Source organism: Aquarana catesbeiana, linkage group LG04, assembly GCF_042186555.1.
Source record: "Aquarana catesbeiana isolate 2022-GZ linkage group LG04, ASM4218655v1, whole genome shotgun sequence".
Taxonomy (NCBI): Eukaryota; Metazoa; Chordata; class Amphibia; order Anura; family Ranidae; genus Aquarana; species Aquarana catesbeiana.
The window spans coordinates 279,640,180-279,657,628 of NC_133327.1; the positions used below are offsets into that span (position 1 = coordinate 279,640,180).

Consider the following 17,449-nt stretch of genomic DNA (forward strand, 5'->3'; position numbering starts at 1 on the left):
ATTGAGAACACATAATGGGGCTCCTACTCAGAATCCCCAAATGATAGTACGGGAATTCTTTAATTTCTATGCTAAATTGTATTCCATGCCGAGACCTTTCCCAGACCAGTTAGCACACAGATTCTTTCAGGATCTTTCAATCTCCCACCTAATGCAAGCTCTTGCGGAACAAATGGACTCCGTTTTTATAGACGCCGAAATAACAGCGGCAATCAAATCCTTGAACTCGTCCAAAGCGCATGGACTGGGCAGTTATTCAGGACATTATTACAAAAAATATACTGATATATTGACACCCCACCTTCCTGCGCATTTCAAAGAGTTGCAAAAGGGTCACCCAAAACCACTGCACAAGAATCATGCGACGATCTATGTGATCCTGAAACCGTGCAAAGACCTCGAGGACTGCGCCAATTACCGCCCTATTTCACTCATAAATGTCGATTTCAAAATTATGACCACGTTTTAGCAAATAGAACTCCTTCATATCATGCTATATACATCCAGACCAGGTAGGGTTTGTTCCTAGTAGGCAGGCACCTGATCAAACCAGATGCTTAATCAACATCATATAGGCAATCCATTCAGATTAGGACAATCAGGGACGACGAAAGGGAATGCTTCTTTCCCTGGATTTACACAATGCTTTTGATTCCCTGTCTTTGGACTACCTCTTCTATGTCCTACAAAAATATGGTTTTGGCACCCACTTCCTGATATTGCTACGCACGCTCTATCATGAGCCCACAGCAAATCTACAAATCAAGGGTTACAGTTCCTCGCAACTGTTCATTAGTAGGGGCACACGCCAGGGATGTCCCTTGTCCCTGATATTATTTATCTTGGCCTTAGAGCCATTAGCCATCAGAATTCAAGACAATCAGGACATCCAAGGCATAATGTGTGGGGGGCTGGTCCATAAATGTGCTCTGTTCACAGACAACATACTGCTACTCCTCTCCTCCCAAGCTACCTCTTTACCCAATTTATACTCAGACCTGCACCTTTTATCCTCTACATCCAGACTTAGCGTTAACCATAATAAATCACTGGCAATGAATATAGCATTGGAGCAGCAAACAGTCCAAGCTCTCCAAAACACTTTCCCCTTCAAGTGGCAAACTAAGGGCCTCCCATATCTGGCTGTCCATCTGACCCCGAAACGTTCAAACATTATACCACCAGAACTACTTCCCACTATATAAAATACTCTCAGATAGCTTACAACAATGGGCCAAAAATCCCCCATCATGGTTTCGCAGGCTGCACTCGCTTAAAATGAATGTTTTGCTAAGATTGTGTGTCTCTTTCGTACACTCCCAGTGTCTTTAACCACTTCAGCCCCAGATTTACCCACTTCCTGACCAGGCCATTTTTTGTGATACGGCACTGCGTCGCTTTAAATGACAATTGCGCAGTCATGCAACGCTGTACCCAAACAAATTTGATGCCTTTTTTTTCCCACAAATAGAGCTTTCTTTTGGTGGTATTTGACCACCTCGTGGTTTTTATTTTTTGCGCTATAAACAAAAAAATATAAAAATATATAAGCAACAATTTTGAAAAAAAAAAAAATTGCTATAAAACATTTCCCAAAAAAAAAAAAATTAAAAAAACAAATATATTTATCAGTTTAGGCCGATATGTATTCTGCTTTATATTTTTGGTAAAAAAAATCGCAATAAGCATATATTGATTGGTTTGTGCAAAAGTTATCGCTCCTACAAAATAGGGGAAAGATTTATGGCATTTTTATTTATTTATTTACTAGTAATGGCGGCAATCAGTGATTTTTAGCGGGATTGCGACATTGCGGCAGACAGATGGGGCACCTAACTGATACTTTTGGGGAACCAGTAACATTATTACAGTAGTCAGTGCTAAAAATATCCACTGTTATTGTACTAATGACACTGACAGGGAAGGGGTTAACATCAGGGACGATCAAGGGGTTAAATTTGTTTCCTGTAGGTGTTTTCTAACTGTATGGGGGTCTGTGTGACTGGGGAAACACATGGATTCATCTTCCTCCTTAGCAGAAAGACAGGATCTGTGTGATCTCCCCTGTCAGAACGGAGATCTGCCTTGTTTACACAGGCATCGCCCCGTTCTGTCACTGCAGGGAGCGATCATGGGTGGCAGGCAGACATCGAGTCCGCCGGACCCGCTGGCCAATGGGAGCATGCACTCAAGCCCACAAAAGCAAGTTCTCGAGCCAACGTACACCTATGGCAATTTACGGAAAAGAGCCAGCTTACCACAGTATAATGACGGCGGCTGGTCGGCAAGTGGTTAAATATGTCTGATCTAAAGAAATTTCAGCGAAAAGTGTTAATGTTTATTTGGGAAGACAAGGGACCCAGGGTGAATAGAAAGACACTTTATGCTCCTAGGGTAAGGGGTGGCTTAGGAGCTCCAGACCTACTTAGATGTTTTCAGGCTGCCCAACTGTCCTCATTGATTACTTTTCATACCAAACAACGTCATCCAATTTGATTGCAGCTGGAATTTTCCATCTTGCCCACTAGACCAGTTGGTCAACTGTTATGGTTGCCTGCCAAAGTTTGACCCTCTTGCCTATGTCCCCCACACTTTCCTTTTCTGTAGGCTTGTGGGACAGGCTATCCTCCAAACCTAATTTTAGATCAACCCATGCTCCTCTTGCTCCATTATTGGCAAATCCTGCATTCACCCCAGGCCTCCTTCCCTCTGATTTTCCATGGTGGACAAACAAGGGGCTTTTGCGTATTGCCGACTTTTAAAACCACCGAGGGGTCCTCTCCCTGAAAACCCTTAAGGAAAAATTTACTTTACTACCAGCAGAATACTATCGATATAACCAGATAGCCCACTTTATCTCTTTACTCAAAAAGGTATCAACAACAACCCCAATGGAATACCTATGCAAACATATTGATACCTGTTCGAGGTATATAGCTAAGGTTTACAGTATCTTGACTTCCACAGATGACAAACTTCCTTATGTGGAAAAATGGGAACAGGATATAGGGGAGGTCTTGGATCCTGCAGAGTGGCATAGACTGGCACAAGGGGCTGCAAAATCAATTATAAATACCTCCCCAATAGAGGCCAATTACAAAGTATTAATGGTCCCCGCTAGAATTGCCCAATGGATGCCGGGTGCCTTTTCAGGGGGTGCGGCCAAGAGGAAACGGTGTACCACTTGTGGTGGATATGTCCAAAAGTACCTGACTAGCTCCTTACAACAGGCACTCCTCGGACACCCTGTTGGGGGAGCCCCAAGACCCACCCAACACTTAATTTGTTTTATTCTTACTGCAGCCAGAATAACGATCGCAAGATTCTGGAAATCCCCGGTTCCTGTCTTTTGACCTCTTAAAGAGCAAGTTATCCTGGATAATGTTAAACGGACGCCTCTCTGCCATCTTGCAGGACAAGCTTCCCCGATTTGAAAAAACATGGGACCCCTGGATTATATACCTGACGGGGCAAACCTGGTCTGATATGAGGCTACCCTCTAAGTCTCCCAGGAGAGGCTCGTTGCCTCTTCCCCCCTTCCTCTGCCTCCTTCTATTACTTCTCCTTTTCTCCTTCGTCCTACTTATTAAACCCTTTGATAGTTTGAGGAGTGTTCTGTAACCACTGGTCGATTGCCATTGGTCCCACTCCTAGTTTGTGGGTTGTGTATATAAACATAATGACTAGCTACTATTATGGAATTATTTCTGATTGGGGCTCTAAAACAAAGTTAATACTGCAGCTGCAGGAACAGATTCACAGGACTCAATCACTGTGTTTAAAATGCCCGTTCAGTGTCAAAATTTATTATTACATGTTATTTTATACATAGATAGGAAAGGGGTGGTGTGAGATGTTATTAAAAACTAACAAATAGAAATATATTATTAAAAGCTAGCTAATAGAACAATTGGAAAAGTAAAACCTTGAGAGGGGAAGGGGGAGTAAAGAGCTTCTAGTAGAAGATGTGTCTGTGTGAAGGTTACAGAACACACTTCAACAGTGAGAACAAAATGGAGTTTCTTGTGCTTAAATTAACAATACAGTGAATGTCCATGTCATTTCCCTCCTTTTGTTTATTTGACACCATTCTTCTCCGCGTTACATTCAGCCGATTGCTGGTAACTCCTGTTACATTGGCGCAGAGAGACGGCGTCCAGTTCAGCTCTCTCCTAGCATTCTCACAATAATGGGATCATCAGGACTGGTGGACCATTTGTTGGTACAGCGGGTAGTCACACAGAGGCATAGCCTGATGAGGAAGTAAATAACAAATATGAGAAATAGGAACATCACAATGTAAGCGCCTAGTTTCTGTAACCATGTTGCTATGCCATATAAAAAGTCACCAAAACCTTCCTAAACATTTAAGCACCATACACACCAGATTTTCTGCTGATTTTTTCCTTCAGATTTACCAAAACCATATAATATGAGGTCAAACCTTAGGAGTTTTAATCTGTATGCAATCAGGCAGGCCCTTGCACTACATGGTTTTGGTAAATCTGAAGACAAAAATCAGCAGAAAATCTGATAGTGTGTATGGGGCTTGAAAGGGGTTCCATCCATCTTTAGCAATATCTCTGGCCTTATTCTGTAGTTCTCTTATCTTAGCAAGATGCCCTTTAATAATGTCCTCATTATCAGAAATGTAGTGGGGACAGAAAGTATTCAGACCCCCTTAAATTTTTCACTGTTTGTTATATTGCAGCCATTTGCTAAAATCATTTAAGTTATTTTTTTTTTCTCATTAACCGCTTAACGACCAGCCTCGTTTTGGATTTTAGGTGTTTACATGTTTAAAACAGGTTTTTTTTGCTAGAAAATTACTTAGAATCCCCAAACATTATATATGTTTTTTTTCAAACACCCTAGAGAATAAAATGGCGGTCGTTGCAGTACTTTTTTTTGCACTGTATTTGCGCAGCGGTCTTATAAGCGCACTTTTTTTTTTAAAAAATCACTTTTTTGAATAAAAAAATAAGACAACAGTAAAGTTAGCCCAGTTTTTTTTAATATTGTGAAATATAATGTTACGCCAAGTAAATTGATACCCAACATGTCACGCTTCAAAATTGCGCCCGCTCGTGGAATGGCGTCAAACTTTTACCCTCAAAAATCTCCATAGGCGACGTTTAAAAAATTCTACAGGTTGCATGTTTTGCATTACAGAGGAGGTCTAGGGCTAGAATTATTGCTCTCGCTCTACTGGTTGCAGCGATACCTCACATGTGTGGTTTGACCACCGTTTTCATATGCGGGCGCTACTCGCATATGCGTTCCCTTCTGTGCACGAGCTCGTTGGGACAAGGGGGGTTTTTAAAAAAAAAAAAATTATTTTTATTATTTATTTTACATTATTTTATTTATTTTTACACTGTTAAAAAAAAAATAATTGTGTCAATTTTATTCCTATTACAAGGAATGTAAACATTGCTTGTAATAGAAAAAAGCATGACAGGACCTCTTAAATATGAGATCTGGGGTCAAAAAGACCTCAGATCTCATATTTACACTTAAAATGCAATTAAAAAAAAAAAAAAAAATTCATTTAAAAAAATGACATTGAAAAAAAATATGCCTTTAAGAGGCATGGGCGGAAGTGACGTTCTGACGTCGCTTCCGCCCAGCAGTGTCATGGAGACGAGTATACCCCTAGTAGATGAAAACAATGATCTAAACATGAATGAAATTGATAAAGAGGCAATTAACATTCTAAAAGAACTATTCTGGGAGGGAGGGTCGGAAGTGGAAATTCCCATATCTAGAGTGGGGACGGAAAGTATTCAGACCCCCTTAAATTTTTCACTCTTTGTTATATTGCAGCCATTTGCTAAAATCATTTAAGTTCATTTTTTTCCTCATTAATGTACACACAGCACCCCATATTGACAGAAAAACACAGAATTGTTGACATTTTTGCAGATTTATCAAAAAAAGAAAAACTGAAATATCACATGGTCCTAAGTATTCATACCCTTTGCTCAGTATTTAGTCGAAGCACCCTTTTGATCTAATACAGCCATGAGTCTTTTGGGGAAAGATGCAACAAGTTTTTCACACCTGGATTTGGGGAACCTCTGCCATTCCTCCTTGCAGATCCTCTCCAGTTCTGTCAGGTTGGATGGTAAATGTTGGTGGACAGCCATTTTTAGGTCTCTCCAGAGATGCTCAATTGGGTTTAAGTCAGGGCTCTGGCTGGGCCATCCAAGAACAGACACGGAGTTGTTGTGAAGCCACTCCTTCGTTATTTTAGCTGTGTGCTTAGGGTCATTGTCTTGTTGGAAGGTAAACCTTCGCCCCAGTCTGAGGTACTGAGCACTCTGGAGAAGGTTTTCGCCCAGGATATCCCTGTACTTAGCCGCATTCATCTTTCCCTCGATTGCAACCAGTCGTCCTGTCCCTGCAGCTGAAAAACACCCCCACAGCATGATGCTGCCACCACCATGCTTCACTGCTGGGACCGTATTGGACAGGTGATGAGCAGTGTCTGGTTTTCTCCACACATACCGCTTAGAGTTAAGGCCAAAAAGTTCTATCTTGGTCTGATCTGACCAGAGAATCTTACTTCTTACCATCTTGGAGTCCTTCAGGTGTTTTTTTTAGCAAACTCCATGCAGGCTTTCATGTGTCTTCCGTCGGGCCACTCTGCCATAAAGCCCCGACTGGTGGAGGGCTGCAGTGATGGTTGACTTTCTACAACTTTTTCCCATCTCCCGACTGCATCTCCTGAACTCAGCCGCAGTGATTTTTGGGTTCTTCTTTACCTCTCTCACCAAGGCTCTTCTCCCCCGATAGCCCAGTTTGGCCAGACGACCAGCTCTAGGAAGGGTTCTGGTCATCCCAAATGTCTTCCATTTAAGGATTATGGAAGCCACTGTGTTCTTAGGAACCTTAAGTGCAGCAGAAATTTTTTCCTAACCTTGGCGAGATCTATGCCTTGCCACAATTCTGTCTCTGAGCTCTTCAGGCAGTTCCTTTGACCTCATGATTCTCATTTGCTCTGACATGCACTGTGAGCTGTAAGGTCTTATATAGACAGGTGTGTGGCTTTCCTAATCAAGTCCAATCAGTATATTCAAACACAGCTGGACTCAAATGAAGGTGTAGAACCATCTCAAGGATGAGCAGAAGAAATGGATAGCACCTGAGTTAAATATATGAGTGTCACAGCAAAAGGGTCTGAATACTTAGGACCATGTGATATTTCAGTTTTTCTTTTTTAATAAATCTGCAAAAATGTCAACAATTCTGTGTTTTTCTGTCAATATGGGGTGCTGTGTGTACATTAATGAGGAAAAAAATGAACTTAAATGATTTTAGCAAATGGCTGCAATATAACAAAGAGTGAAAAATTTAAGGGGGTCTGAATACTTTCCGTCGCCCCTGTATATACAACAGTCAGTGCAAAATACCTTACACATCCCACCTTGAGCTGCAGTGAGATGATTTAGCATTAATCTGTGCTCTAATACTACTTTTTTAAGTTGGGCCATTTCTTCACTTAATAAACCTATATCAGTGGTAGTAAGGTTAATAATCTCATCTACAATTGTAGTGTAATTATTTATTCTTTTCATTGCTTCAATTCCCCACCCTGTCCAGGAAGGGAACAATGACCATGCCATGTCAGCTTTAGTGAACAGCTCTATTTTGAACACTAAAGGGTATTCTGGACTTTGATCTGGTCACACTGTATCTTTGCGAACAGCCAAAGCAGGTGCTAACTTCCCAATATAATATGTACCTGTAACATTATTAGGAAGCCAGGCGTAAGCTTTATCTCCACATATATAATATAACCCTCTACTTATGGATGGTATACCTGCTCCTAAAAAAACTGGAAGCAATAACATGGAATCTCAGGTAACCGATATTTTCACATATTGGGAACTGTGAGCAATTTGTACTATAAAAGGTTCTATTTAGTTCTGGATCTGGGATATAATAATATTGACCATAGTTTCCTCCATAAACTGTAATTTTTGCTCCGGTGGAATCTGAATTGCCCAACCATGTACATTTAGTGTTAAACGGGCATGTAATGTTTAAACAAATCTGTGGAGTGTCTATCTGTTTTGAGACCATCAAAGTTACTGATCTGTGCTCATTAGCTGTGGAGACTATGCATGAGCCATTTATTCTGGTCCTGTTTAGATCAGTGATTTTGAGAGGCATTGCTATCATGGGTATTGTTCCTGTTTGGGGACGTAAGTGAGAACACACTCAGCAGTTACTAGCGTTGCTATGGGTTGCATACATTTTTAACATTTGGATGAAAGGGTTATTTTTCCATGTCTCATTTCTCACAAACAACAAAAAGAAAAGAAACATCATCATCATTTTTTCAAAGGATATCATCACTTCAGGATGTTCTTGCAGTGACTGGCGTGAATCCAGGTGGGCTTTCCTTCCAACTTGACAGCGGAACCGGTTGTCAAAAGCACCAAATGATCAATTCATGGCTGAGGTGACCCCTCGTCTTAGATGGGGTGCCTCCGACCATGCAGTTCCTCTTCGGAGGATCAATCTTCTGTTCTTCAGAACTATAGTCATAGCCCAAAAAAGTGCTACACCAGTTCCTTAATGACCAATGCTGTAGGTCAATAATGTTGTTATGTTCCGGTACTTCTCTCTATACTGTATTGTACTGTTTTATATATGTATGGTTTATAGCTGTAATAAAAACGATTGGAAAAGAAGCAAGAGTGAGATGTCATTTGCCTGCAATTTAAAACTTTTTTTTTCTTTGAAAATGTCAGTGCTAAAAATCCCTGCTCTTGGCTGCATTGATATATTTAAAAAAAATACTTTTTACATTGGTACATATTTTTCAGGGTAGCCTCTATCATTCATCTCAGCTAGACCATTACCTGGTCTTCAGTTCTTACTTTCAAGATACAAATTACATATTTTTGCCTTCTAATAGTGCCGGCAGCAAGGTTTTTCAATCACCACTCTGAACCTGGGAAATTTTTATCTGTTGTTTTGGGACCTGTTGCAGTTCTGTTGCCTTGTTATTGCCCACCCTTATATTCACTGCTTTGCGACGTCCAATAGTGTATGAATAAGTTGCCTGTGTCCTGTACTGTACTTCAAGGTATGGAATGTACAGGGAAATGAAAATCCCTCTTTTTGTATCGTTAGGTGATGCCAACAGTGCCATTGTCCAGATCATTAGGTGAATATATTGGTGAAATCATTAGTGTTTTTGCACCTATCGAATAGATCTAACAAAACACTTTCAGTTGTACAGTGGGGAAAAAAAGTATTTAGTCAGCCACCAATTGTGCAAGTTCTCCCACTTAAAAAGATGAGAGGGGCCTGTAATTGTCATCATAGGTATACCTAAACTATGAGAGACAAAATGTGGAAACAAATCCAGACAATCACATTGTCTGATTTGTGAAAGAATTTATTTGCAAATTATGGTGGAAAACAAGTATTTGGTCACCTACAAACAAGCAAGATTTCTGGCTCTCACAGACCTGTATCTTCTTCTTTAAGAGGCTCCTCTGTCCTCCACTCATTACCTGTATTAATGGCAGCTTTTTGAACTTGTTATCAGTATAAAAGACACCTGTCCACAACCTCAAACAGTCACACTCCAAACTCCACTATGGTGAAGACCAAAGAGCTGTCGAAGGACACCAGAAACAAAATTGTAGACCTGTGTGTTACTGATGGTAGCCTTTGTTACGTTGGTCCCAACTCTCTGCAGTTCATTCACTAGGTCCCCCGTGTGGTTCTGGGATTTTTGCTCACCGTTCTTGTGATCATTTTGACCCCACGGGGTGAGATCTTGCGTGGAGCCCCAGATTGAGGGAGATTATCAGTGGTCTTGTATACCTTCCATTTTCTAATTTTTGCTCCCATAGTTGATTTCATCACACCAAGCTGCTTGCCTATTGCAGATTCAGTCTTCCCAGCCTGGTGCAGGTCTACAGTTTTGTTTCTGGTGTCCTTTGACAGCTCTTTGGTCTTCACCATAGTATAGTTTGGAGTGTGACTGTTTGAGGTTGTGGACAGGTGTCTTTTATACTGATAACAAGTTCAAACGGGTGCCATTAATACAGGTAATGAGTGGAGGACAGAGGCGCCTCTTAAAGAAGAAGGTACAGGTCTGTGAGAGCCAGAAATCTTGCTTGTTTGTAGGTGACCAAATACTTATTTTCCACCATAATTTACAAATAAATTCTTTCAAAAATCAGACAACGTATTTGGATTTGTTTCCACATTTTGTCTCTCATAGTTGAGGTATACCTATGATGACAATTACAGGCCTCTCTCATCTTTTCAAGTGGGAGAACTTGCACAATTGGTGGCTGACTAAATACTTTTTTTGCCCCACTGTATATTTAAAAAAACAGAAGGTGCAAATAAGAGAAGTTCATTACTATGGCTTATAATCACTTCAAGTGTTTGCTCTTATGAAATATTTTTACTTGGGTTCAGAAATACTTTGTTAATGGCGTATATGTTACCATTCTATTGTAACATTGTATTTTATTTTGCCTTTTTAGCACCAGTTTGAAGCTCACCAAGAGGAAGGCATGGTGATTTCTCACATGGCAGTGGCTGGAGTAGGAATCTGGATTGCCTTTACATCTGGCTCCACATTACGTCTATTCCACACAGAGACATTTGAACATCTGCAAGATATTAACATAGCAACTCCAGTCCACAACATGTTGTCAGGTAGCTTTTACTTTTATTTAATGGGGCTTTAAATGTTCTTATAAATATATAACATTGACATAATGTTTCAATGTATGCTCTCCATCTTTTTACAAAGTATGAGTGATATCCATAATATTTAAACATCACAGTCGTTTGTACCTCATGTTTTGCTACCTTGCACAAGTATTTCATTTCTCCTTAACCACTGAAGGACAGAGCCTCTTTCTGAGATTTGTTGTTTACAAATTAAAAACTGTTTTGTTTTTTTTTGTTTTTGATAGAAAATTACTTAGAACCCCCAAACATTATACATTTTTTTTCTAAAACCCTAGAGAATAAAATGGCGGTCGTTGCAATACTTTCTGTCACACCGTATTTGCGCAGCGGTCTTACAAGCGCACTTTTTTTGGAAAAAATACACTTTTTTGAATTAAAAAATAAGACAACAGTAAAGTTAGCCCAATGTTTTTATATTGTGAAAGATAATGTTATGCCGAGTAAATTGATACCCAATATGTCACGCTTCAAAATTGTGCCCGCTCGTGGAATGGCGACAAACTTTTACCCTTAAAAATCTCCATAGGCAACATTTAAAAAATTCTACAGGTTGCATGTTTTGAGTTACAGAGGAGATCTAGGGCTAGAATTATTGCTCTCGCTCTACCGATAGCGGTGATACCTCATGTGTGTGGTTTGAACACCGTTTTCGTATGCAGGCGCTACTCACGTATGCATTTGCTTCTGCATGCGAGCTCGGCAGGACGAGGCACGTTTAACATTTTTTTTTCTTATTTACTTTATTTTTTATTTTTACACTGTTCTTTAAAAAAAAAAAAGGGCCACTTTGATTCCTATTACAAGGAATGTAAACATCCCTTGGAATAGAAAAAAAGCATGACAGGACCTCTTAAATATGAGATCTGGGGTCAAAAAGACCTCAGATCTCATATTTACACTAAAATGCAATAATAAAAAAAAAAATGTTGTCATTTGAAAAAGAAAATTTAAAAAAATAGCCCTTTAAGAGCTATGGGCGGAAGTGACATTTTGACGTTGCTTCCACCCTGCAATAGTATGGAGACTGGTGGGGGCCATCTTCCCCTCACTCGTCTCCATACCAAGAAAGGAGAAGCATCCAATCGCCTCCGCCGCTACTGACGGCTCAGGTAAGCGGCGGAGAGCGGGGGGAGGGGGCACCGGGGTTATGGCAGCTAGCTGCTGCCATAACAACAATATTCCTCTTCAAAGTGAGGATGTATATCGGTGTGCGGTGGTCCGGAAGTGGTTAATTTTCCAAGAAGTCAGTTACCCCTATGTGCATTGCTCAAAACAAATGCATCACTATTGTTGGAAGTTTACATTAAAAGAGAAGTATGGAACATTTATACTCACCTATGTAGATGCAGCATCAATCTGAATCTGCAGTGAGAGCTGAGTGAGCTAACACTGCTGCTCACTCACTTCCCCCCTCTGCTCTGAGCAGAGAGCCATAACTGTCAGTCACTGGCTCTCTGTTCTGCCCCTCCATCGTTCACTGGAGCACTGAGCTGTGGAGGGGGCGAGAGGGGCAGGCTCAGGCTCTCAGTGGCATGCTGAGAGGCTGAGCCAGCTGCCAGTCCAGGCATCTGTAAGGATCCTGACCATATGGTTGGGATTGTTCCAGAGCCTGGACCGGCTGAGTGACATCACCCTCCCTGTCGGCTAAAAACGGGTCACAGGAGTGCAGAACAAACTGCACACTTGTGATCCATAGGAGAAGTATAGCCAAATAATTTTGGCTATATACAGAGCCGCTGATAAGGCAGTACAGCTGGCCATCCTGTACTGGGCATGGGTCTCATCAGTTCAAAAGGGGGCCCAGGCACCTGCCGAACAGGAAAACAGGCTGTACTGCCTTATTGAAGGAACCGATCCTCTGTTCTACTATTGGTGCCCCCACCCTCTTGCTGTCTGGGCCGCCCTGTATGCCAAACCTCCCCTGCAGCATTGCCAGCTTCCCTCCTCTCCTACTGCAGGCACACAGGGGGATTGGTTTCAGGATGGTGGGTGGGTTGCCCTGTCAGGTAGGCTGTACGGGGTCCCATGATTCCTAACAGCAGGCTTGGCTATATAAGTGTAGCTAAAATGTATTAAAGAAAAAAAAGAAAAATCAGCACAAGAGACATAACTTACAATCAGTATGATGTGTTACTTGTACTGATTCCCAGTGCAGCAGGGGTTAAGATAAACAAGGGGCTCATCAAGAGTGCCTGACTGTGCCCGCCCTTTCCGCCTAGCTGCTTCATATATAAAAGCTGTAAGAAGAATTTGTTTAAAGTGGGAGTGCTGTCTCAACCCCGAGAACAAAGCAATAAAACCCTGCTGGTCGCTCAGTTCTCCCTCTCCATTCTGAGCAGAAAGCTGTGAATGTCAGTCACTGGCTCTCTGCTCTGCCCTGCCCTTCCAGTGCTCACTGGAACACTGGGCTGTGGAGGGGACGGGAGGGGCTAGCTCAGGCTCTCAGCGGATCGCTGAGAGGCTGAGTCAGGTGCTGGTCCAGGCATCTGGTCGAATCCCGATGAACTTTAGCCTGCTGTCGACTGAAAATGAGCCAGAGGAGTGCAGAACGAACTGAACTCCTGTGACCAACAGGAGAAGTACTATATACTTCTACTTTAATAATGGAAACAATATATAAAGTAACTGTACAGGCTCCCTGTATTTACAATCTTTGCAGGTTAATAGGTGTGCCACAGTGCACCTCAGCAAAGCATGGGGATGATAGCATCTCAGTTTAAAAGCCTGCTTAAAGTGGTTATAACCCTAAAAAAAAAAAAATGCTCCTGTCCCTTTAGGGCACGAGATATAGCACAGTGCTTATGCCATGTCAATTGGCCCGTTCTATGTTCTACAATACCTGGCTGATCCTGCTTGTTCCTGACTTCCCCTCTGTAAACTGACCACATTTATCATGGCTACTAATCTCTGATAGCGTGCTCAGTTTACCTGCCTCCATCATTCAGCTATCTCCTCAGTGTCTCTGCAGGACAGCAGAGCTCTGCAACTAGGGTATTTCACATTTTTTATTTTAGGAAAACACACACACTGTACTGAACAGGGACCTAAAACAGAAAGACTCAAATTAATACATGCTACTTTACAACCACTTTAAGTTTTAAGTTTATGTTGTAATATGGTCTTCTGAATAAATAGTGCTGACAATACTGGAACAAACAGACAGGAAATTGGCATTCGTGGCAACATGCTGGCAGCAAACAGGAAATTGTAACACTATGTCATGTTTGTTACAATATTTTTTGCCATGTTCTGAGCTAATGAGGGGCCATACAAGTACAGATCCACGATTGCTGAAAGGATTTTCCCTAACCCTCAGAAGCTATTTAAATCCTTTTGTAACATTAAAAACAAAAAAAAAATTATTTCACCTACTCCATTGATTCTAATTAGGGCTGTGGAAAGTAAAGATTAATTCCTCGATTAATCGTTCATTTTTTTGATCGATCAAAATTTTTTTGATCGGTAGGCTGCCTGCCCTAGGGCCACTTTGGACCAAGCTGTGGCTGCAGCGCAGCGCTCTGCTCCCTCCTCCTCCACTATATGTCATACACAGGCTGCGGGCATCTCCCGCTGTGTGTCTCCGAGCTGAGTGTGAAAACTTTGGCCGCGCTGTGAGAAAAGTCCCGCCCTCCTCCTAGATCAGCTCGTGTGATAGACGCAGTGTTCTGTCTATCACACGAGCTGATCTAGGAGGAGGGCGGGACTTTTCTCACAGCGCGGCCAAAGTTTTCACACTCAGCTCCGAGACACACAGTGGGAGATGCCCACAGACTGTGTAATCCAGGCACAGGCACTGACTACAGTGAGGCTGCGATTATGGGCACGGTGAAACTGCATTATGGGCACGGTGAGGCTGCCATTATAGGCACGGTGAGACAGCATTATGGGCATGGTGAGGCTGCGATTATAGGCATGGCAAGGCTGTGATTATGGGCACGGTGAGACAGTATTATGGGCATGGTGAGGCTGTGATTATGGGCACAGTGCGGCTGTGATTATGGGCACGGCAAGACTGCATTATGGGAACGGTGAGACTGCATTATTGGAATGGTGAGGCTGCGATTATGGGCACGTGAGACTGCATTATGGGCACGGTAAGGCTGCGATTATGGGCACGATAAGGCTGAGATTATGACGTGCGACGTCTTAGCCATGCCCCGCTATGTCCGGCTTCGGCCGTTGCCATAACAACGGTGCTAAATGAGCTAAAAGTAGTTGGATCCGTATGTGCATTATAATTAATCGAAATTAGTCGATTAATCGATTAAAAATAAAATTGATTAATCGAACACGAAAATTTTAATCAGTAACAGCCCTAATTCTAATGCATGTTGTCAAGATGGTGAAATGCCCTCCAAATTTATCCATATTTTCCCATTATTTTGGCAATATAGAAACTCTCAATTTTTTATAACTACTTTTGCAATAAAAATATTTTACATGAAGTTTAGTGATATTACTAGATGGAAATTTACAAGGAAACTGGAAACATCTTTCTATGTTTTCCATGTGTGTATTTTGCTTATCCTGTCTTTCTGTTTGTGAGCAGGTGACAGGGTTATCGCAATATAACACATGTATGATTTTTTTTTTGTTTCCCCTATTTATCTATCTTTGAAGAGAAGAAGGGAAATATTTGTTCATTATAACCATAAATAAAGCAAAGGGACAGCTATTATATCCAATACATACCATGTTATTGTTGGGTGGAAAATTGCAGGGACACATAAGCTGTAACACAAGGCAGGCTAATTGTTTTAGAGCAAAATACATACCATTAAATTGATGGAAGCGGTGTGTAGACTTTTACTTAGAGCATATTTTTTGTAAAGTTTAGTTTTACGGAGCTCATCCTTGGGGTACATTGTATTCAGCGGGCACAGTATGGGGATATCCATGTGGCAAAAGATAAATGATTAGAGATTCAGTTTTTCCAAATTATGTTTCTTATTTAAACTGTTATTCAGCACAACCAAAGCAAAAACAGGTGAGTTTGATTAGATGGTAAGATGAGTCAGTTCAAGCATGTTATAAATCCTTGATACCCCATATTGAGAGCTCCCGCCATAATTCTTGACCCCTGTCCACCTTTTATTTTTCCAGCATCTCCTTTTTTATTCTCCATATTATAAAATAATATTAAATCCAGCAAGAAGAGTGCGAACCCCGCCTAATGGTCACAGCACCAATACACTTCCTTAAAGATAAAATAAACTTTCAGGTTATTTAACTCTCCAGCATCTACAAAAAAACTGAAATATCAGTTTAAGCTGTACTCTATGCAGTTATAAAAATACATGAGTTCATTTGGTCACATCTAAAAATATATTTTTAACCAGGGCGGCCCGTCCATTAAGGGCGCATGGGTGCCGCCTCCCCTATCCATGCTGCCGCCCCTCTTATCCATGCGTCCGGCCCCTTGCAGGATGTCGGGCGCATGAATTACAGTGGTGGTGGTGTTATTTTGAAGCACTAATTAGAGCCAGAGGCTCTAATAGGCTTCAAAATAGAGTGGGCTCCGGACACACAGAATGCGCTCACAGCCCACCCAGGTGTGTTAGAATAGCGAATGAATATTCGCTATTCTAACACTGGTCCTCTTCCTGGCCATTAGGGAAGCGGGTATGAGACCCGTCACCCAGTTGGCTGAATGGACAGGGCATCCTATTGGATGTCTAGGAGGAGGGGAGAAGCCGCGCGGCGGAAGCGAGGAGGAGAGGACACAAGAGCCAATGCACGCTCTCCAGATGCCCGCTGCCCAAATGCCCGCTGCCTGGATGCCTGCTGCCCGAATGCCTGCTGCCGGCGTTTTCTTTACTGGCTGTGAAATCTCTCTGAAAAAAAATATACAAATCATATGTAGGCCTTAAATGTCATATTCAACTTAGGCCCCATCATCTGTATACACAGCTCTGACCTAAATGTAGTAAAAATGTAATCTATTTTCCTGCTTAGTTTTGGGGGTGTAAAAAAATTCCATCCATACTTGTGTGAACTGCTCTTCATGAGATCACACTGAATTATGTAGTGGATAACTAGATAAGGCTATTCTTTTTGTGGCTTCTTTTCTTCTAATTAAGGTAATTTTAGATATATTTAATGATTACTGTCATTGGAAAATATAGTACCAATTTAGGGGCTTGATTGGTTGAAGGCATTGTGTATTGCACCAAAAACCTTAATTTATGTGATGAGTGTCATGTGTCTATTTATGGAATTAAATGATTTTCTGTTAAAACAATAAATTAATAAGCAATTGCCTGTGAAACATGTTCTTTAATGTGACTTTGACTCAGCCGGGCACATTGCCCCAGTCCCACACAATTGTCTCCTCTCAAAGCATCTTTGTTACCAGAAGTAAACAGCGGTATTCTTTGTAAACAGTCTGGAAAACTGTTGAAGGTTTTCCTTACTTAACAAGGCTGCCACTGTGCAATTGCCAGTTATTTAGCTTCTGCAACTTTGTAGTCTTAAAATAAAAAAATAAAAATAAAGAGAAACCGTACAGATACAATACAATTCAATACAAGAGGGTTGTGCTTGTGAGAGCTTACAATCTAAAATGTAGGGTCAAGTGACCCTTTATTTTTTAAACATGGTTTTTAAACATTGTCTTATCATGCCATGCATACAGTCCAGTATTTCAGTGGTTGTGGGTTTGTAAATGTAAACCACACTGTTATTTCATTATAACAATTGGGGAGTTTCTTTC

At 41.3% G+C, this 17,449-nt stretch overlaps 1 protein-coding gene across 3 annotated transcripts in view; it reads left to right on the forward strand.

Annotated features, from left to right (window-relative positions):
* The window catches only part of ARHGEF10 (Rho guanine nucleotide exchange factor 10), a 276,309-nt gene that overhangs the window by 233,195 nt on the left and 25,665 nt on the right, over positions 1–17,449 (forward strand). For all 3 annotated transcript variants that reach the window (XM_073626640.1, XM_073626639.1, XM_073626637.1), the window contains one exon: positions 10,524–10,698. In XM_073626640.1, the coding sequence (XP_073482741.1) occupies positions 10,524–10,698 (175 nt within the window). The remainder of the gene's footprint in view (positions 1–10,523; positions 10,699–17,449) is intronic.